Genomic DNA, 21459 nt, shown 5'->3' on the forward strand with positions numbered 1-21459 from the left:
TTTTCAGTCTCCTGAGGGGGAATAGGTGTTGTTGTGCCCTCTTCACGACTGTCTTGGTGTGTTTAGACCATGATAGTTTGTTGGTGATGTGGACACCGAGGAACTTGAAACTCTCGACCAGCTCCACTACAGCCCCGTCGATGTTAAAGGGGGCGTATTTGGCCCTCCTTTTCCTGTAGTCCACTGTAGTCAGCTCATTTGTCTTGCTCACGTTTAGGTAGAGGTTGTTGTCCTGTCACCACACTGCCAGGTTTCTGACCTCCTCCCTATTGGCTGTCTCATCGTTGTCGGCAACTGCTCGGCCTCTGACCGCAAGGCACTACAGAGGGTAGTGCGTACAGCCCGGTACATCAATGGGGCCAAGCTTCATGCCATCCAGGACCTCTATACCAGGCGGTGTCAGAGGAAGGCCCTAAAAATTGCCAAAGACTCCAGCCACACAAGTCATAGACTGTTCTCTCTGCTACATCACGGCAAGCGGTACCGGAGAGCCAAGTTTAGGTCCAAAAGGTTACTTAACAGCAGCTTCTACCCCCAAACCATAAGACTGCTGAACAATTCATCAAATGGCCACCCGGACTATTTCCATTGACACCCTCCTTTGTTTTTACGCTGCTGCTACTCTCAATTATTTATCTAAACACAGTCACTTTACCTCTACCTACATGTACTAATTATCTCAATTACATTGAGTAACCTGTGTCCCCACACATTGACTCTGTACCGGTACCCCTGTAAACAGCCTTGTTACTGTTATTTTATTGTTGCTCTTTTATTATTTTGTACTTCAGTTTATTTAGTAAACACTTTCTAACACTTATGTTTCTTCAAACTGCATTGTTGGTTAAGGGCTTGTAAAGTCAGCATTTCACTGTAATGTCCAGCCACCCAAGTCATAGACTGTTCTCTCTGCTACCGCACGGCAAGTGGTACCGGAAGTCTAGGTCCAAGTCTAGGTCCCTGTTGTATTCGGTGAATGTGACAAATAACATTTGATTTGATTTGATTGGGGGGTTCTCTAGTAGCCTGGTTCCCAGATCTGTTTGTGCTGGCTTGCCAACTCCTATGGTAATTGACGCATGACAATAATAAGAGATAATGAGAGTTACAGGAGTTGGCAAGACAACACAAATGGATCTGGGACTCATGCTACTTCTCTATCTCTACCACTGCAGGGAGCCTGTTTATTTGTTGTGGTAGGTGTTTGTGCTGTATGGGTCTCCTGGTAATCCATATGTGTTGTGATTGATTCAGACCCGAGCCAGACTTCCTGGAGGCTATCTGCTGGTTCCCCATGGTGTTCTACACAGTAGGCTCCATTGACAAGTAAGAGAATCCTCCTCAGTACCCTGGTGGCATCATCTGCTTTTCACTCCTACTCTACTTCTTTTCCTCTACTGCTAATTCATACTGGAGCAGCTACACCCCCCGAAGCTGTATATGGATCGACTTTGTTCTGTACTGTATATCACATCAGTTTGTCAATCCTGCTCACTGCTATTTCTCTGTATATGGACAATGTCAGTTCTGTTCCAATCATTTTGTCTCAAGACATAAATTCTATAATCTCAAGCCCCTTTCTCTCTCTGTTTTCTCTTTCTCCCTCCCTCTCTCTTTCTCCCTCCCTCTCTCTTTCTCCCTCCCTCTCTCTTTCCCCCTCCCTCTCTTTCTCCCTCCCTCTCTCTTTCTCCCTCCCTCTCTCTTCCTCCCTCCCTCTCTCTTTCTCCCTCCCTCTCTCTTTCTCCCTCCCTCTCTCTTTCCCCCTCCCTCTCTCTTTCCCCCTCCCTCTCTCTTTCTCCCTCCCTTTCTCTTTCTCCCTCCCTCTCTCTTCCTCCCTCCCTCCCTCTCTCTTTCTCCCTCCCTCTCTCTTCCTCTCTCCCTCTCTCTTTCTCCCTCCTCTCTCTTTCTCCGTCCCTCTCTCTTTCTCCCTCCCTCTCTCTTTCCCCCTCCCTCTCTCTTTCTCCCTCCCTCTCTCTTTCTCCCCCTCTCTCTTTCTCCCTCCCTCTCTCTTCCCCCTCCCTCTCTCTTTCTCCCTCCCTCTCTCTTCCCCCCTCCCTCTCTCTTTCTCCCTCCCTCTCTCTTTCTGCTTCTAGCCTGGACAGTCTGCTGCGTTGTGGGGTGACGTTTGCTGACACCATGGTGGTGGTTGACAAGGAGAGCTCCATGATCGCTGAGGAGGACTACATGGCCGACGCCAAGACCATAGTTAACGTCCAGACCCTCTTTAGGTAGGCTGCTCAGCCATACACAATCATTATACATCCATCACACCATACCATCCTGCACAATTCAACAGTTGTTTGTGTGCATTCGTAGATATCTGCATTCAGCAAGCACTATGTCTAAGAATTTGATTGTGTCTCTTTCCTCTGTCCTCCCAGACTGTTCCCAGCCCTCAGCATCATCACTGAGCTCACCCACCCAGCCAACATGCGCTTCATGCAATTCAAAGTCAAAGACCACTACTCCCTGGCTCTCTCCAAGCTGGAGAAGGTAACATTGTATTATGGTACTCTCTGTGGTGAGTCGGACCATCCTAGTCAGATCATCTAATGATGTGGGAATGTCAAAAGGAAGTGGTACTCCATTACTGTAATGCTTATCCATTTCCCTGTCCCTCTTTCTTCCTGTCTCTCTCTCTCTCTCCCCCTCTCTCCCTCTCTCTCTCTCTCTTTGTCTATCTTTCACTCCCTGTCTCTCTCTTTTCCTCTCTCTCTCTCTCTTCCTCTCCCTCTCTCTCTCTCTCTCTTCTGTTCTCTCTCTCTTTCTCTCTCTTCCTCTCCCTCTCTCTCTCTCTCTCTCTCTTCTGTTCTCTCTCTCTCTTGGGTCAGTCAGAATGGTCAGGTATTCTGCCACTGTGTACTCTCTGTTTAGAGCCAAATAGCATTCTAGTTTGCTCTATTTTTTTTGTTAATTCTTTCCAATGTGTCAAATAATTATCTTTTTGTTTTCTCATGATTTGGTTTGGTCTAATTGTGTTGCTGTCCTGGGACTATGCGGGGTCTGTATGTGTTTGTGAACAGAGTCTTCTCCAACTTAATCTCTCTGTAGGTGATGACTTTGTTGTGGATGGTTTGGGAATCGCTTCCTTTTAGGTGGTTGTAGAATTGAATGGCTCTTTTCTCTCTCTCTCCCTGTCTGTCTCTCTCCCTGTCTCTCACTCTGCCTGTCTCTGTCTTTCTCTCTCCCTGTCACCCTCTCCCTGTCTCTCTCTCCCTCTCCTTGTCTTTCTCTCTCCATCTCTCTCTCTCCCTGTCACCCTCTCCCTGTCTGTCTCTCTCCCTGTTTTCTTATTCCTGTGTATGGTGATCTGATAGAAAGAGAGAGAGAGGGGCTCCAACCTGGTCTTCATGTTTCGCCTACCCTTCGCTGCTGGGAAGGTGTTCAGTGTCAGCATGCTGGATACTCTACTGTATCAGGTTAGTCTGAACTCTCACCCCAGGACAGCAACGCTCCATATTTCAAAACTCAGTCTATAATATTTGTATTGCCCCTTTATTATTGTGTGTTCCCACCAGTCCTTTGTGAAGGACTACATGATTTCCATCACCAGACTGTTGCTGGGACTAGACTCCATGCCTGGTTCAGGCTTCCTCTGTGCTGTGAGTAACTCATCTGCTCATGACCTCAATAGTTATCATCTGAAAGCTATGAAATGTGATGATCAACAATATAATGTATAGTATACAGCCCTGCTTAGATTTTACTAAGGTTGAAGGGACGTTAGTGTAGATGCCTGGTACTGAGGTTGAAGGGACGTTAGTGTAGATGCCTGGTACTGAGGTTGAAGGGACGTTAGTGTAGATGCCTGGTACTGAGGTTGAAGGGACGTTAGTGTAGATGCCTGGTACTGAGGTTGAAGGGACGTTAGTGTAGATGCCTGGTACTGAGGTTGAAGGGACGTTAGTGTAGATGCCTGGTACTGAGGTTGAAGGAACGTTAGTGTAGATGCCTGGTACTGAGGTTGAAGGGACATTAGTGTAGATGCCTGGTACTGAGGTTGAAGGGACATTATTGTAGCTGCCTGGTGTTGAGGTTGAAGGGACATTAGTGTAGATGCCTGGTACTGAGGTTGAAGGGACGTTAGTAGAGATGCCTGGTACTGAGGTTGAAGGGACATTAGTGTAGCTGGATGGTACTGAGGTTGAAGGGACATTAGTGTAGCTGGATGGTACTGAGGTTGAAGGAACATTAGTGTAGCTGCCTGGTACTGAGGTTGAAGGAACATTAGTGTAGCTGCCTGGTACTGAGGTTGAAGGGACATTAGTGTAGCTGCCTGGTACTGAGGTTGAAGGGACATTAATGTAGCTGCCTGGTACTGAGGTTGAAGGAACATTAGTGTAGCTGGATGGTACTGAGGTTGAAGGGACATTAGTGTAGCTGGATGGTACTGAGGTTGAAGGGACATTAGTGTGGCTGGATGGTACTGAGGTTGAAGGAACATTAGTGTAGCTGCCTGGTACTGAGGTTGAAGGGACATTAGTGTAGCTGGATGGTACTGAGGTTGAAGGGACATTAGTGTAGCTGCCTGGTACTGAGGTTGAAGGAACATTAGTGTAGCTGGATGGTACTGAGGTTGAAGGGACATTAGTGTAGATGCCTGGTACTGAGGTTGAAGGGACATTAGTGTAGCTAGATGGTACTGAGGTTGAAGGGACATTAGTGTAGCTGCCTTGTACTGAGGTTGAAGGAACATTAGTGTAGCTGGATGGTACTGAGGTTGAAGGGACATTAGTGTAGATGCCTGGTACTGAGGTTGAAGGGACGTTAGTAGAGATGCCTGGTACTGAGGTTGAAGGGACATTAGTGTAGCTGGATGGTACTGAGGTTGAAGGGACATTAGTGTAGCTGGATGGTACTGAGGTTGAAGGAACATTAGTGTAGCTGCCTGGTACTGAGGTTGAAGGAACATTAGTGTAGCTGCCTGGTACTGAGGTTGAAGGGACATTAGTGTAGCTGCCTGGTACTGAGGTTGAAGGGACATTAATGTAGCTGCCTGGTACTGAGGTTGAAGGAACATTAGTGTAGCTGGATGGTACTGAGGTTGAAGGGACATTAGTGTAGCTGGATGGTACTGAGGTTGAAGGGACATTAGTGTGGCTGGATGGTACTGAGGTTGAAGGAACATTAGTGTAGCTGCCTGGTACTGAGGTTGAAGGGACATTAGTGTAGCTGGATGGTACTGAGGTTGAAGGGACATTAGTGTAGCTGCCTGGTACTGAGGTTGAAGGAACATTAGTGTAGCTGGATGGTACTGAGGTTGAAGGGACATTAGTGTAGATGCCTGGTACTGAGGTTGAAGGGACATTAGTGTAGCTAGATGGTACTGAGGTTGAAGGGACATTAGTGTAGCTGCCTTGTACTGAGGTTGAAGGAACATTAGTGTAGCTGGATGGTACTGAGGTTGAAGGGACATTAGTGTAGATGCCTGGTACTGAGGTTGAAGGGACATTAGTGTAGCTGGATGGTACTGAGGTTGAAGGGACATTAGTGTAGCTGCCTGGTACTGAGGTTGAAGGGACATTAGTGTAGCTAGATGGTACTGAGGTTGAAGGGACATTAGTGTAGCTGCCTTGTACTGAGGTTGAAGGAACATTAGTGTAGCTGGATGGTACTGAGGTTGAAGGGACATTAGTGTAGATGCCTGGTACTGAGGTTGAAGGGACATTAGTGTAGCTGGATGGTACTGAGGTTGAAGGGACATTAGTGTAGCTGCCTGGTACTGAGGTTAAAGGGACATTAGTGTAGATGCCTGGTACTGAGGTTGAAGGGACATTAGTGTAGCTGGATGGTACTGAGGTTGAAGGAACATTAGTGTAGCTGCCTGGTACTGAGGTTGAAGGGACATTAGTGTAGCTGCCTGGTACTGAGGTTGAAGGGACATTAATGTAGCTGCCTGGTACTGAGGTTGAAGGAACATTAGTGTAGCTGGATGGTACTGAGGTTGAAGGGACATTAGTGTAGCTGGATGGTACTGAGGTTGAAGGGACATTAGTGTGGCTGGATGGTACTGAGGTTGAAGGAACATTAGTGTAGCTGCCTGGTACTGAGGTTGAAGGGACATTAGTGTAGCTGGATGGTACTGAGGTTGAAGGGACATTAGTGTAGCTGCCTGGTACTGAGGTTGAAGGAACATTAGTGTAGCTGGATGGTACTGAGGTTGAAGGGACATTAGTGTAGATGCCTGGTACTGAGGTTGAAGGGACATTAGTGTAGCTAGATGGTACTGAGGTTGAAGGGACATTAGTGTAGCTGCCTTGTACTGAGGTTGAAGGAACATTAGTGTAGCTGGATGGTACTGAGGTTGAAGGGACATTAGTGTAGATGCCTGGTACTGAGGTTGAAGGGACATTAGTGTAGCTGGATGGTACTGAGGTTGAAGGGACATTAGTGTAGCTGCCTGGTACTGAGGTTAAAGGGACATTAGTGTAGATGCCTGGTACTGAGGTTGAAGGGACATTAGTGTAGCTGGATGGTACTGAGGTTGAAGGAACATTAGTGTAGATGCCTGGTACTGAGGTTGAAGGGACATTTAGTGTAGATGCCTGGTACTGAGGTTGAAGGGACATTAGTGTAGATGCCTGGTACTGAGGTTGAAGGGACATTAGTGTAGATGCCTGGTACTGAGGTTGAAGGGCATTAGTGTAGATGCCTGGTACTGAGGTTGAAGGGACATTAGTGTAGATGCCTGGTACTGAGGATGAAGGGACATTAGTGTAGATGCCTGGTACTGAGGTTGAAGGAACATTAGTGTAGCTGCCTGGTACTGAGGTTGAAGGGACATTAGTGTAGATGCCTGGTACTGAGGTTGAAGGGACATTAGTGTAGCTGCCTGGTACTGAGGTTGAAGGAACATTAGTGTAGATGCCTGGTACTGAGGTTGAAGGAACATTAGTGTAGCTGGATGGCACTGAGGTTGAAGGAACATTAGTGTAGCTGGATGGTACTGAGGTTGAAGGAACATTAGTGTAGCTGCCTGGTACTGAGGTTGAAGGAACATTAGTGTAGCTGGATGGCACTGAGGTTGAAGGAACATTAGTGTAGCTGGATGGTACTGAGGTTGAAGGAACATTAGTGTAGCTGCCTGGTACTGAGGTTGAAGGAACATTAGTGTAGCTGGATGGTACTGAGGTTGAAGGGACATTAGTGTAGCTGGATGGTACTGAGGTTGAAGGAACATTAGTGTAACTGCCTGGTACTGAGGTTGAAGGAACATTAGTGTAGCTGGATGGTACTGAGGTTGAAGGAACATTAGTGTAGCTGCCTGGTACTGAGGTTGAAGGGGTATTAATGTAGCTGCCTGGAACTGAGGATGATGAAGGTGGGGTGTTTGGGGTGTCATAGATGAAGATCACTGAGGAGGACCTGTGGATCCGCACCTATGGTCGACTCTACCAGAAACTGTGCTCCTCCACTGGTGACATCCCCATCGGCATCTACCGCACTGAAGCCCAAAAGTTACCCGTCTCTGAGGTACCTGTCTGGATAGAAAGATCATCATTTACAGGAGTCAATGACACCAAGCTGTACATCATCATAACGTTTTAGTGATAAAACTTCAACACCCAGAATAAAAACTCAACTCACTCAATAACAACTCACAATAGAAACAGCTGCTGCTTGATATTGGTCTGAGCTGTGTGTGTGTGTGTCTCTCTCTCTCAGTCCCAGGTGTCCATCACAGTGGAGGACTACGAGGACACCAGAGAGCCCAGAGAGCCCCTGCTGTCCCGGAGGGGTCCCCACCGCAACTCCACCTCTTCCGAGCCCCCCTCCTCTTCCTCCCACTCCTCGGACCACCCCCTCCTACGGCGGAAGAGCATGCAGTGGGCCAGAAGGCTAAGCAGGAAGGGGGGTCGGGGGCCCAGCGGGTCGAAGGGGGCCACAGGAAGCGCTGCGGAGAGGATCAGCCAGCAGAGACTGACCCTGTTCAGACGCTCTGAGAGACAGGAGCTCAACTCTCTGGTCCGCACACGCATGAAACACCTGGGCCTCTCAGCCACAGGATTCAGTGAGTACTGTTAGATAAGTTCTGTGGGGTGGATGTGTGGTCATGTAGCACTGCACTGCGCCTGCCTAATGGAATAGAACTGTTTGTTCATAGCTTTGTGTTTTCCTCCACTATTTTTTTGTCAACATTACTAAGGAACAACTTAATTGATATCATTTGAGTTCTTCTGACATGTCATGTTTATTTCCTGTCTTGTGGTGTGTACTTCCTGTGTCAGATGGGATGACGGACCAGGGCAACAGGTTGTCTTACATCCTCATCAACCCCTCTCCTGACACCAGGCTGGAGCTGCACGATGTGGTGTGAGTACACAATATCCTGATGGCTCAGTCAAATCACACATCATCAGAAGGCAAATTCACACAATTTCACTCAATATACTGGTCCAACTTAAATTAAGTCTTGCACATTCACTCAGGACGAAATCACTACTGTTAAGTGGGTATCCCTTCATAACAAAAGCCTGCAGGTATAACGGTTTATAACTTGTTATAAGAACGTATAAGCATTTGTTAAATGTATTATTCATCTAAGTGTGTCTTGGTGTGTGTGTCCCATGTCCAGGTACTTGATCAGACCAGACCCTCTGTCTCTGTTGCCTAACCAGGGGGGCACTAGGAAGGTCAGCAACAGCCGCTCCGAGGGCCACAGGTTCGACACACAGAACAGCACCCATTTGTGAGCATAGCCAACAGAACTCAGCAGCATAGGGGGAGTGGAGAGAGAAACGAGAGAGAGACAGAGAGAGAAACGAGAGAGAGACAGAGAGAGTACGCGAGAGAGACAGAGCGAGGGAGAGAAAGAGAGAGAAACAGAAAGAGAGAGGGGGGATATACTATAGGGAAGGACACGTGTTCCACATCTACTCTGAACAGACAGTCACAGCTGTCACGTTGTTTTGTATTCAGAAACTCTCAAAGGCATGGCCCTTTTCTACAAGTTGGTTTGTTTCATTTATGCACCGTTTCATTTTTGAAGTGGAGAGCTGGGGACACAGAAGTGCATTCAATGACCTTGTATTTCTATTTATGTATGTGCATGTACTGTATGTATGTTATGAGCCAGACACTGACATTTATATCTGGACAGCCAAAGGAACACATTTCCAAATGACTGTTATTTTTCTGTCTCTATGTGGTTGTGTGTGTCGAGGTGATTGCAGCCGAGCCAACAGTATGCTGATCTGGGGTTTCATGAATATGTTCTGTACCTTTTTATCTGATCGTACTGTTACTTTAACTCTCAGTCAGTTCCCACGTTTCTCTTTTAGCTCACCAGCAGCAGAGGAAGCCAAAGAGCAGTGATCACCTGTCAATTTCCACAGTTAGAGAGCTAGCAGGCAGAGACTAACACTGGATGATCTACAACACCATTTACTGTCTTCAGAAAGAAAGGGAAAAGCTTTGAAGGAGTGACCCAGTCGATGAGTATCTCTTGAACAAAGCCAGTATTCGTTTACTGATTCATGTAACTTTATGGATAGTTCTAAGTGGCCAAGGCCAGCTTTTCTGTCTCTGTTAATTAGTTAGTTAGTTATTTAGTTAGTGTTTACCCTTCCCCACGTCTCCTCAACCAGCTCGCTATTCTATTATTGTCATGCATGTGGAGACCAAGGTCTTGAAAGCCATGTGAATCTTTGTCTGAAACTCAGCAAAGGTTTATCAAAGATGGTGGCGCCACCGTGTGGTGAGAATGCTGCTCAGCATCCATGCACTACAGTGCCCTCATTCAGTGCTGTTTCAACAGATATGGAAATATGTATATATTAAAGTTGCTATACATCTACTCTTTCAATGGCTCAGTTTGATTTCCAATTCATTTTCAAAGCTGTCATTATACTCTCACACTGTAGCCAGGCCTGGCTGCCGTGCCATCTTGTTCCCCCAGTTATGGCTTGCTGTGATCATATGTTTGTATTGGTGCCAGTGTATCTTGTTCCCCCAGTTATGGCTTGCTGTGATCATATGTTTGTATTGGTGCCAGTGTATCTTGTTCCCCCAGTTATGGCTTGCTGTGATCATATGTTTGTATTGGTGCCAGTGTATCTTGTTCCCCCAGTTATGGCTTGCTGTGATCATATGTTTGTATTGGTGCCAGTGTATCTTGTTCCCCCAGTTATGGCTTGCTGTGATCATATGTTTGTATTGGTGCCAGTGTATCTTGTTCCCCCAGTTATGGCTTGCTGTGATCATATGTTTGTATTGGTGCCAGTGTATCTTGTTCCCCCAGTTATGGCTTGCTGTGATCATATGTTTGTATTGGTGCCAGTGTATCTTGTTCCCCCAGTTATGGCTTGCTGTGATCATATGTTTGTATTGGTGCCAGTGTATCTTGTTCCCCCAGTTATGGCTTGCTGTGATCATGTTTGTATTGGTGCCAGTCTGCTCTGAAGGCTATGCATATCAATAGAGGTGTTTTCCTACCCTTATGAATCCCCTAACGGTCTGAATGCAGTCTCCGGTAACGTGGGAACATTGCCTTTACATTTGAACCGTGATGTAACGCTGAACTTCAGCGATACAGTTTTATAAACATACAGAACATATACAGTGGGGAGAACAAGTATTTGATACACTGTCGATTTTGCAGGTTTTCCTACTTACAAAGCATGTAGAGGTCTGTCATTTTTATCATAGGTACACTTCAACTGTGAGAGACATAATTTTTTTTTTAAATCCTGAAAATCACATTGTATGATTTTTAAGTCATTAATTTGCATTTTATTGCATGACATAAGTATTTGATCACCTACCAACCAGTAAGAATTCCGGCTCTCACAGACCTGTTCGTTTTTCTTTAAGAATCCCTCCTGTTCTCTACTCATTACCTGTATTAACTGCACCTGTTTGAACTCATTACCTGTATAAAAGACACCTGTCCACACAGGTGGAAAACCTGCAAAATCGGCAGTGTATCAAATACTTGTTCTCCCCACTGTATATAATTATAAACAGGGTGGCTCGGGCCCTGAATGCTGATTGGCTGACAGCCATGGTATAACAGACCGTATAGCATGGATATGACAAAACATTTATTTTTACTGCTCTAATTACGTTGGTAACCAGTTTATAATAGCAATAAGGCACCTCGGAGGTTTGTGGTATATGGCCAATACACCACGGCTAAGGACTGTGCCCAGGCACTCCGCTTTTCGTCGTGCTTAAGAAAAGCCCTTAGCCGTGGTGTATTGGCCATATACCACACCTCCTCGGGCCTTAGTGCTTAAATAGACCACCATTATATGTATTCGGGTTCCTTCACTTTCCATTTATCACACTGGTTCACATTCAGTCCTACTCTCACAGAAACCCACTGCCTCTACTATTATACTCTAACCTACTCACACACTCACAAACAAATATACAGTTGTTATTAATGACTCAATAGATTAGATTACTCCTGCAAGGAAACACACACTACCCTCTAACACAATAAATCCCTGTTATTGTGTGTGTGGCAGTAGTCGGATGATTAAGGGTGTCACTGAGAGGGAAATCAGCCATATCACCTCCCATGAGCAGCATCATCATGAGTCGTTCACCTCCCTCTAAGAACCACACTGCTGGCCCAAGTGCTTTCCACTTTTTATTTAACCTTTTTTTAAACTAGGCAAGTCAGTTAAGAACACATTCTTATTTACAATAACAGCCTACCCCGGCCAAACCCTCCCCTAACCCGGACGACGCTGGGCCAAACCCTCCCCTAACCTGGACGACGCTGGGCCAAACCCTCCCCTGACCCGGACGACGCTGGGCCAAACCCTCCCCTGACCCGGACGACGCTGGGCCAAACCCTCCCCTGACCCGGACGACGCTGGGCCAAACCCTCCCCTGACCCGGACGACGCTGGGCCAAACCCTCCCCTGACCCGGACGACGCTGGGCCAAACCCTCCCCTGACCCGGACGACGCTGGGCCAAACCCTCCCCTGACCCGGACGACGCTGGGCCAAAACCTCCCTAACCCGGACGACGCTGGGCCAAAACCTCCCTAACCCGGACGACGCTGGGCCAAACCCTCCTCTAACCCGGACGACGCTGGGCCAAACCCTCCCTAACCCGGACGACGCTGGGCCAAACCCTCCCCTAACCCGGACGACGCTGGGCCAAACCCTCCCCTAACCCGGACGACGCTGGGCCAAACCCTCCCCTAACCCGGACGACGCTGGGCCAAACCCTCCCTAACCCGGACGACGCTGGGCCCATTGTGCGCTGCCCTTTGGGACTCCCGATCACGGTCGGTTGTGATACAGCCCTGGATCAAACCAGGGTCTGTAGTAACGCCTCTAGCACTGAGATGCAGTGCCTTAGACTGTTGCGCCACTCAGGAGACGGTTTGTCCAGGCAGTGGGAAGCATCCTCTCATCAGCTCCCTGAATCTGATCCACCTTCTGCTCCCAAAGCTGAGTTGTTTACATTACCTCATTCATCTTCTATTGTTCAATGGACACACAGCTTTTAGCTGCAGGTTGTGTCCCCATGCCTACTGTTGGCTTAGCCCTCATCACAGTTCACATGATGTAACTGCCCACTGGGCACAGACTCAATTCAATGTCTATTTCACGCTGGTTCAACGTCATTTCATTGAAATGACGTGGAAAGAATGTTGATTCAACCAGGGAGTGCCCAGTGGGTTCTATTTCATTTGCAACCATCAGGTATGGTATTAACGTCCTTAATTTCCCATACACAACCCCTTCTGCCCATGGCACGCACACACACACACACACACACACACACACACATACACACACACACACACACACACACACACACCTCAGCATACTACCTCATATACACAATCTAATGTAGACTGGGTGTGGTGAGGCTACAGAATAAACACTCAATGAAAATAATTGACGTTATAAATGGGGTGAGAAGGCCGAACAGTCACACACTCCAGGTCGCGGCAGAGACTAAAACGAGAAGAAATGGCAGCTGAAGCATGCAGCGTCCTGATCACGGGGGCCAACCGAGGCCTGGGTTTGGAGATGGTTAACAGATGGTGGAGTCTCCCTGGCCGGTCCGCCAGTTATTAGCCTGCTGCCGAGACCTAGACGGGCTGAGAGCTGAGGTGAGAGCAGAGCTGCTGCTACTGGAGCAGAGAGGGGAGATTGGAGTGTTCATTATTCCATGATGTTCTTGAGGGTAGAGCCATGTATTTAGAGAGTTGGGTCAACTTTTAGAATGTTGTATTTTGTTTTAATTCTAGACATTCAGTTACATAGCCTTATTTAAATCAAATCAAATGTTATTGGTCACATACATACAGTATATTTAGCAGATGTTATTGTGGGTGTAGCAAAATGCTTGTGTTTCTAGCTCCAACAGTGCAGTAAAATCTAACAATTCACAACAATACACACACATCTAAAAGTAAAATAATCAAATTAAGAAATATATAAATATCAGGATGAGCAATGTTGTAGTGGCATTGACTAAAATACAGTAGAATAGAATACAGTATATATATGAGATAAGTAAAGCAGTATGTAAACATTATTAAAGTGGCCAGTGATTCCATGTCTATGTATATAGGGCAGCAGCCTCTAAGGTGCAGGGTTGAGTAACCGGGTGGTAGCCGGCTAGTGATGGCTATTTAACAGTCTGATGGCCTTGAGATAGAAGTCTCTCGGTCCCAGCTTTGATGCACCTGTACTGACCTCTCCTGCTGGATGATAGCAGGGTGAACAGGCAGTGGCTCGGGTGGTTGTTGTCCTTGATGATCTTTTTGGCCTTCCTGTGACATCGGTGCTGTAGGTGTCCTGGAGGACAGGCAGTGTGCCCCCAGTGATGTGTTGGGCAGACCACACCACCCTCTGGAGAGCCCTGCAGTTGCTGGTGGTGCAGTTGCCATACCAGGCGGTGATACAGCCAAATAATTATGCATCTTTAAAAGTTTGTGAGGGTCTTAGGGGCCAAGATTAATTTCTTCAGCCTCCTGAGGTTGAAGAGGTTCTATTGCACTTTCTTCACCACACTGTCTGTGTGGGTGGACCATTTCAGATTGTCAGTGATGTGTATGGCGAGGATCTTGAAGCTTTCCACCTTCTCCACTGCGATCCCATCGATGTGGATAGGGGCGTGCTCCCTCTGCTGTTTTGTTGACGTTGAGGGAGAGATTATTTTCCTGACACCACTCTGCCAGGGCCCTCACCTCCTCCATGTTGGTAATCAGACCTTCTAATGTTGTGTGGTCTGCAAACTTGATGATTGAGTTGGAGGCGTGATTGTCCACGCACTAATGGGTGAACAGGGAGTACAGGAGGGAGCTGACCACACACCCTTGTGGGGCCCCTGTGTTGAAGATCAGTGAAGTGAAGATTTCCTAACTTCCCCACCTGGGGGCAGCCCGTCAGGAAGTCCAGGAACCAGTTGCACAGGGTGGGGTTCAGACCAGGGCCCCAAGCTTAATGATGAGCTTGGAGGGTACTATGGTATTGAAGGCTGAGCTATAGTCAATGAACAGCATTCTTAGGTAGGTATTCCTCTTGTCCAGATGGGATAGGGCAGTGTGCAGTGCAATGGTGATTATTAAATATTCCCCATATTTTGTTAATGAATGTTGAAATAGTGTCATGTAAATGCATCATAATGCACAAACCTTAATGGCCCAACTCTCTAAATACATGGCTCTGCTTGAAGGCAAACTCCACTGAATAAGGAAAACTCTACTGAACAAAGATAGAAAATAAAGCCTTCCTGGAGATGTATGTTCTGTGTCTAACCAACAATGTGTCTGTCCTTTGTGTTTAAGGGTCTGCGAGACCTGGCAAAGAAGCACCCCAATGTCATCACTGTCGTCCGTCTAGGTGAGTACTCCCTCTGTTCCATTCTTCTGTTTCTTCACGCTCTAGCACTAGGATTATTGAGCCTATTAATGGCACTGTTGTAAATCTCACCAGTCACAGCATGCACTTGTATAGCCTGTACTGTATGAATCACATGGCAGAGTGCCAGGTTACTCTGAGCTGGCCAGCTGGGATGTTAGACTGGATACTGGGGTTGACTAGCCCCAGATCTGTTTGTGCTTTCAGGACAATTACAGTTAGGGGTGGTAAGACAGCACAAACAGATCTGGGTTTAGTCTAGCGGTTGACTGACAGACTTTTTCTCCTCTGTGTCTGTCAGACGCCGCAGACCCCTGCAGCATTAAGGAGTCAGCCAGGTGGGCAGTCTGGTGGGGAAGGCTGGGCTCAACCTGCTGGTAAACAACACAGGGGTGCTGACTCACAGACCCCTGCAGCATTAAGGAGTCAGCCAGGTGGGCAGTCTGGTGGGGAAGGCTGGGCTCAACCTGCTGGTAAACAACACAGGGTGCTGACTCACAGACCCCTGCAGCATTAAGGAGTCAGCCAGGTGGGCAGTCTGGTGGGGAAGGCTGGGCTCAACCTGCTGGTAAACAACACAGGGGTGCTGACTCACAGACCCCTGCAGCATTAAGGAGTCAGCCAGGTGGGCAGTCTGGTGGGGAAGGCTGGGCTCAACCTGCTGGTAAACAACACAGGGGTGCTGACTCACAGACCCCTGCAGCATTAAGGAGTCAGCCAGGTGGGCAGTCTGGTGGGGAAGGCTGGGCTCAACCTGCTGGTAAACAACACAGGGATGCTGACTCACAGACCCCTGCAGCATTAAGGAGTCAGCCAGGTGGGCAGTCTGGTGGGGAAGGCTGGGCTCAACCTGCTGGTAAACAACACAGGGATGCTGACTCACAGACCCCTGCAGCATTAAGGAGTCAGCCAGGTGGGCAGTCTGGTGGGGAAGGCTGGGCTCAACCTGCTGGTAAACAACACAGGGATGCTGACTCACAGAACCATGCAGACCACAAGTACCCAGGAAATACAGGCTGCATTCAACACCAACATCCTGGGCCCTATGGACGTCATTAAGTTAAGGGCAGAGACCCAGAAAAACACACATACAGATACGTTTTAGAGGACATTCAAAATGTATTTGTTTTTCTTAATGTCGGCAAACAAAAGGTGCAGAATACTGAAGAATGATTCATCATTTTTGTTTTCTCTGTCTCCCTCCGTCACCCTCCTAAGGAGTTTCTGCCCTATCTGCAGTCAGCAGCCACAGCCAGTGGGAAACCAGGATTGTCCTTCAATAAGCCAGCTGTGGTCAGCATTTCCAGCATGGTGGCCTCCATGGCAACCATCAAGGAGATGTGTTCTTTCTTCCCTATGGCATCAGCAAAGTAAATAGACCTGTTACCCTGCCTGTCATAACACATCCTCTCCCATCACATTATATTCCCTGTCGGGATAGCCCAGCCATGTCAGTGGAGGCTGGTGTCAATTTAAATTGGCAGACGGGCTCTTTGTAATGGCTGGAATGGAATACATGTCATGTGTCTGATGAGTTTGAAACCTTTTCATTCATTCCATAGTCATGGCTCTACATCCAATCTATTCTCCTGTATCCTCTCCTCTTTAACAGCCTCCCTCCCTTCTCTCTTTCCTCTCCTCTCAGGCTGGTCTGAACATGCTGACGCTCTGCGCTACAGAGCAGTTCAGGAAGAATGAGATCCTGTTTGCGGTCCTGTACCCGGGCTGGGTCCGCACTGACATGGGTGGAGAAGGGGCGAGTCTGACTGGCAGGGTGGAGAAGGGGCGAGTCTGACTGGCAGGGTGGAGAAGGGGCGAGTCTGACTGGCAGGGTGGAGACGGGGCGAGTCTGACTGGCAGGGTGGAGAGGGGGCGAGTCTGACTGGCAGGGTGGAGAGGGGGCGAGTCTGACTGGCAGGGTGGAGAAGGGGTGAGTCTGACTGGCAGGGTGGAGAGGGGGCGAGTCTGACTGGCAGGGTGGGAGGGGGCGAGTCTGACTGGCAGGGTGGAGAGGGGGTGAGTCTGACTGGCAGGGTGGAGAGGGGGCGAGTCTGACTGGCAGGGTGGAGAGGGGGCGAGTCTGACTGGCAGGGTGGAGAGGGGGTGAGTCTGACTGGCAGGGTGGAGAAGGGGTGAGTCTGACTGGCAGGGTGGAGAGGGGGCGAGTCTGACTGGCAGGGTGGAGAGGGGGTGAGTCTGACTGGCAGGGTGGAGAGGGGGTGAGTCTGACTGGCAGGGTGGAGAAGGGGTGAGTCTGACTGGCAGGGTGGAGAGGGGGTGAGTCTGACTGGCAGGGTGGAGAAGGGGTGAGTCTGACTGGCAGGGTGCTTCTATTGAGCGCATTGACCTCAGGGTGGGAAAAGATGTAATGAACTATGTTTAAGCACCTTAGAGCAGCGTTGTCCCAGTAGTCCATCAGGAGCAGGAGTCAGAACCCAATAGTGGTAGTGATTATCTGGTGGGGTCAAGACAAAATTTGAAAGGCTTTGATTAGTCATGGCCCAATATAAGTCTAATACCACTACTGCCACAGAGGCCGACCATGTATGTGTTTACTATGACCACCAGGGGGCGATCGATGCTCCAGAGAGTGAGAAAGGACTCCTGAGCGTGATGGACTCCCTTACTGAGAAACAGACTGGGGTCTTCCTGGACTATGAGGGAAAAGTCATGCCCTGGTAAACTCACTGGATTGTACTGAATACTGGAGAACACAATATTTTATAATCGTTCTATAAATACCTATCAAATAAACATGAGTAAAATCAAGTGGTTCCCCCCCAAAGTTTATTCAATTGAGAAGGGAAAAAAACAACCTTTTGGGGCTTTTATATACAGGAATTGTAATATTCATTGTGTCGTATTGAATATCTTCATTCATCTCACACGTGCTCTTTACTACACATTCCGTAACATGGCAAAAAAGCCCATGTCAAATGAAGTCTTTCGGTAATAATCAGGATCTAATTTCTTCTATCGATAAAGTCAAAAGGCAATCAAAAAAATCTCTAAAAGATCTTACAAAATGTTTTCCACACACACCGTGCCAAACATTTCACTACTACATTACTTATGTGTCTTGAGGCTGGATATGTGCCTTGGATGTACAGCTACCACTCTCTTTGAATGGTGCCATCAGAACCCCTCCTCATCACCAGGTGGCGCTGTTCCACACAGCCACTTTGACCGGGCAGATCTTCAGCGGGCCGGGGTTGTTGCCGTTGATGTTGGCTCCAGGGCAGAAGAAGGGGAACATCCTCTCAGTGAAGAAATCATTGAAGGTGTAGATGGACATCATATTAACAGGGTTGGAGAAGGTCACCTCCCCAGACTCGTAGTCCAGCTGTACCCTGACCCTCTTCAGCTCCCCTGTCAGTTTGAGAGGGGTGCGTGGCCGGGTCACGGCCATATACTCACCCTCGCAGTGGGAGATCATCCACAAGCCACCCTCAGGGCAGCCTGAGATCCGTCCCTTCCTGTTAATGGACTCCTTGACCACACCCAGCATCCAGTCGTCCTTGTCCCCCACCTCAACCTCCCAGGCGTGGCAGCCGGTGGTGAAGCCCTCAGAGCCCAGGACGAACACGAAGTGGTCAAAACGCTCTGGGTTGTCTGGGAGCACCTGCACATGACCACTGTTGGTCACACTGGTCAGGTCCTTGTTCAGAGAGAGCCAGGAGTAGGCCGTGTTAGGATCCAGAGTCACAGGAGCTGGGAGATGGAGAAAAGGGCTTTAGTGATGGAAACAGTTTTAGAAAATATTTACAAGTTGTGGATCTAGTAATAAATTAATTAGCGTACATCTATACGAGTTAGTAGAAGTTCACAAGAACATTAGTTAATGCAGTTATAGCTAGCTAGACACCCAACAAGCCAAAGACTGGAGCATAAACAGACTACTGTAGTCTTGCTATACATACTGTACTCCACCAGCCCCACCATCTTCTCCCAGACCTTGTACTTGAGGGAGCTGACATGCTTCGCCACGTTGATCATAGCACCAGAGATCTCCTCTGGACCCTTCTGAGGTATCACAGCTCTACAACAATATAACAGACACTTAGTTCGAGTTGGAGTTTGGTACATTATAAGGGTATTAGGTACTCAAGTCAAAACACTTACCTCTTCTTTGTGTTTCTGTAGTTCTGAAAATGGAACAAGACACGTGTTTTGTAATTGTTTGTACTGTTCATACTGCTGGTTTCTAAAAGGTCCTATTCTTCTTACCTGGAGGAAAAGAGCATCACTGGAGGCTATGTCATTATCAATAGCGATGATGGCATGAGAGAGGGTGAGGATGTCTGCCGTGATGCCCTCTGTCTTCTTCCTCACCAGATGTCTCTTCTGCTCATCTTCCTCCTGTAGAATAGCTATCCTGGCTTCCTCCTCATTCTGAAGGAACTGCCTGAGCTGCTCAAACTCCTCTCTGATGTGATTCTCTGTCTGCTGGGTCTGGCTCTGGCCAAACAGGAGAAACGGGTCATAGGAGACATACAATCTTATATATAACTCTAGAACAGTGGCACACAAATTGCAGACATTTGTCAAAACATTGTTTTGGTAGGCAAGCCATTGCCAACGAAGTCTCTTACAACCTAGACATGATTTCTGAGATAAACTCAATCAATTTAAAATAACTTTATTATCCCTCAAGGGGAAATTGCTTGGTCAAACACCAGGCACTTGTACTGCTTGCTCAAATACAAGGCACAAAGCATATTGACTGCTTTGTCCACATGAGGATATACTGTACAAGTTATAAGACCATATTTTCAAGGGTTTGTTTTTTCAAAGGCATTCCTCCAACTGTTTACAGACTAACAGTGTGTGAACTAAACATCAGTCAGTGTGTTGGGATCTGCTGATGTCCCACGGTTTCAGACGCCCTGTTTGTTGATACCTTGATGTGCACAGTTGTGTCATCACACTCCTGCTTGGCTTCATAGAGGCCACGGAGGCTCTTCTTCAGAGGGATCAATTCTTTCTTCATTTCTTCCTGAGGGAGAGGGGGGGCGTTTTTAGAGATACCACTGTAAAGTGTGTAAGAGCGTCTGAAGGTTTAGCTCAAGCAAATCTAGCCATGTAAACATGAACGTCAATGGCAGAGCCAAAGCTCATCTGAGGTCATGCATAGGCTGCTGTTTAACCGTAATCAGGATATTTTGGTGATATTTTTTGGGTGACACCATATTCTATGGTTTTTGGAGTACCGTCTGCAACTGCACACAGACGTTTACAATAGAAAAGTTTATTCTGAATCGAGAATTAAAAAGTATCACCAGGTAAGGGTTAGTTGAAAAATTGCTGCCAGTGCTTTGCACTAGCATACGGTGTAACTGTGTAAGGAAGCATTCACGTATCACCTTACAATGTGCATTTAAAAAAAAAAATATCCAACTAGCAGATACAGTATCAATAGCTCTGGCTCCCTTTCGAAATGTTACTGCTGTGAAATCTGGCACATCAATAACAATCATGTTTCACAATAGTTATGTTTGATTGCTGACTGTACTGCTTCAAGTTTTATACTGTTGCTAAAACAAGCTGGATTAAGAATACATTTTCAAGGTAGTATGGTCAATATAAAGTAGTATATCTGAATAAAAACTGAAATTAAAAGATTGACAGAATACAATATTTGCAACACCATAAAAGACAGGGTTACACAACCATCCAAAACTGAATGATACAAGACAAGCCAGTCTAACCTTGAGCTCCTGGGCCCCCTCCTCCAGTGGGATCACACAGTGGCCCTGGTGCCTCTTAGACGTGTGACACACACAGCAGAGCACCTCGGCATCGTCCTGGCAGAACAGCTTCAGCACCTCCCCGTGTGTGTGGCACTTCGCCTCAGACTTCACGCCCCCTCTGTCTGGCCCCCCGCCAGCCTCGCTCTGGATCCTCTGCTCCCTGAAGAAGGTATCGGCCACGTTCTTCAGAGCCAGGCTCACTGTGGGCTCTGTCAGGGAACACTTTCTGCGGCACACTGGACACTCGCGCCTCGCCTTCTTCTGGTTCCAGAACTGCTGCAGGCAGGCTCGGCAGAAGCTGTGGGTGCACTTGAGCACCACAGGGTCCCTGAAGATCTCGCAGCACACAGAGCAGGTTAGCTCATCCTCCAGCATGGAGCCCGAGTGAGAGGACACGGCCCTGGGCCGCAGAGCCATGACCACCTTGGGGCTCTGTAAGAACGAAGGTTTCCCAGGCTGGGAGGAAGCCCGTGGGCGCAGCGCCATGACTGGCTCCTTCACTGTAGATAGAGACTACTGTGGTGTATTCCCTTTTCAGTGGAGGAAATATCTGTCAGCAGTGCTGTAGCATCTACTCTTTCCTGAGGAAAGCTCTCTGCCAGCTCTCTCACATCCAGGAACAGACACTGGACTGACAGCTAAGGACACACAACATAGTAAATGAGGGACATGAGATCACATCCTATGGGTGACCTGGACTTGTAGAACAGGTCCTGCTCCGCCCCCCCAAGGGAAAAATGTCTTTAAAAGCCAAATCACGTCCCCTGGCCTCCTACATACTGTACCTGCCCACAACAGGATTCTAAGAAACTAGTCATTAGTTATTATGCCTAGCCCAACTGACCTCCCAGGCAGAGTCAGTCTGCCAGTT

General features: G+C 47.8%; 2 protein-coding genes and 1 pseudogene across 2 annotated transcripts in view; 2 read left to right on the forward strand and 1 right to left on the reverse strand.

The window, feature by feature from the left end:
* Window positions 1-21459, forward strand: part of ccdc141 (coiled-coil domain containing 141) — a gene marked incomplete in the record, with an annotated part of 187019 nt that overhangs the window by 108768 nt on the left and 56792 nt on the right.
* LOC121838715 lies at window positions 12254-17520 on the forward strand (annotated as a pseudogene).
* On the reverse strand, window positions 17604-21255 carry trim35-12 (tripartite motif containing 35-12). Its single transcript, XM_024433813.2, has 6 exons — window positions 20547-21255; window positions 19739-19834; window positions 19066-19296; window positions 18961-18983; window positions 18759-18877; window positions 17604-18549 (listed from the first exon to the last, which is right to left on the reverse strand). Exons 1-6 carry the CDS (start codon window positions 21072-21074, stop codon window positions 17990-17992), a joined length of 1557 nt encoding a protein of 518 aa, XP_024289581.2. The 5' UTR covers window positions 21075-21255; the 3' UTR covers window positions 17604-17989.

This window comes from Oncorhynchus tshawytscha, linkage group LG26, assembly GCF_018296145.1.
Source record: "Oncorhynchus tshawytscha isolate Ot180627B linkage group LG26, Otsh_v2.0, whole genome shotgun sequence".
Taxonomy (NCBI): domain Eukaryota; kingdom Metazoa; phylum Chordata; class Actinopteri; order Salmoniformes; family Salmonidae; genus Oncorhynchus; species Oncorhynchus tshawytscha.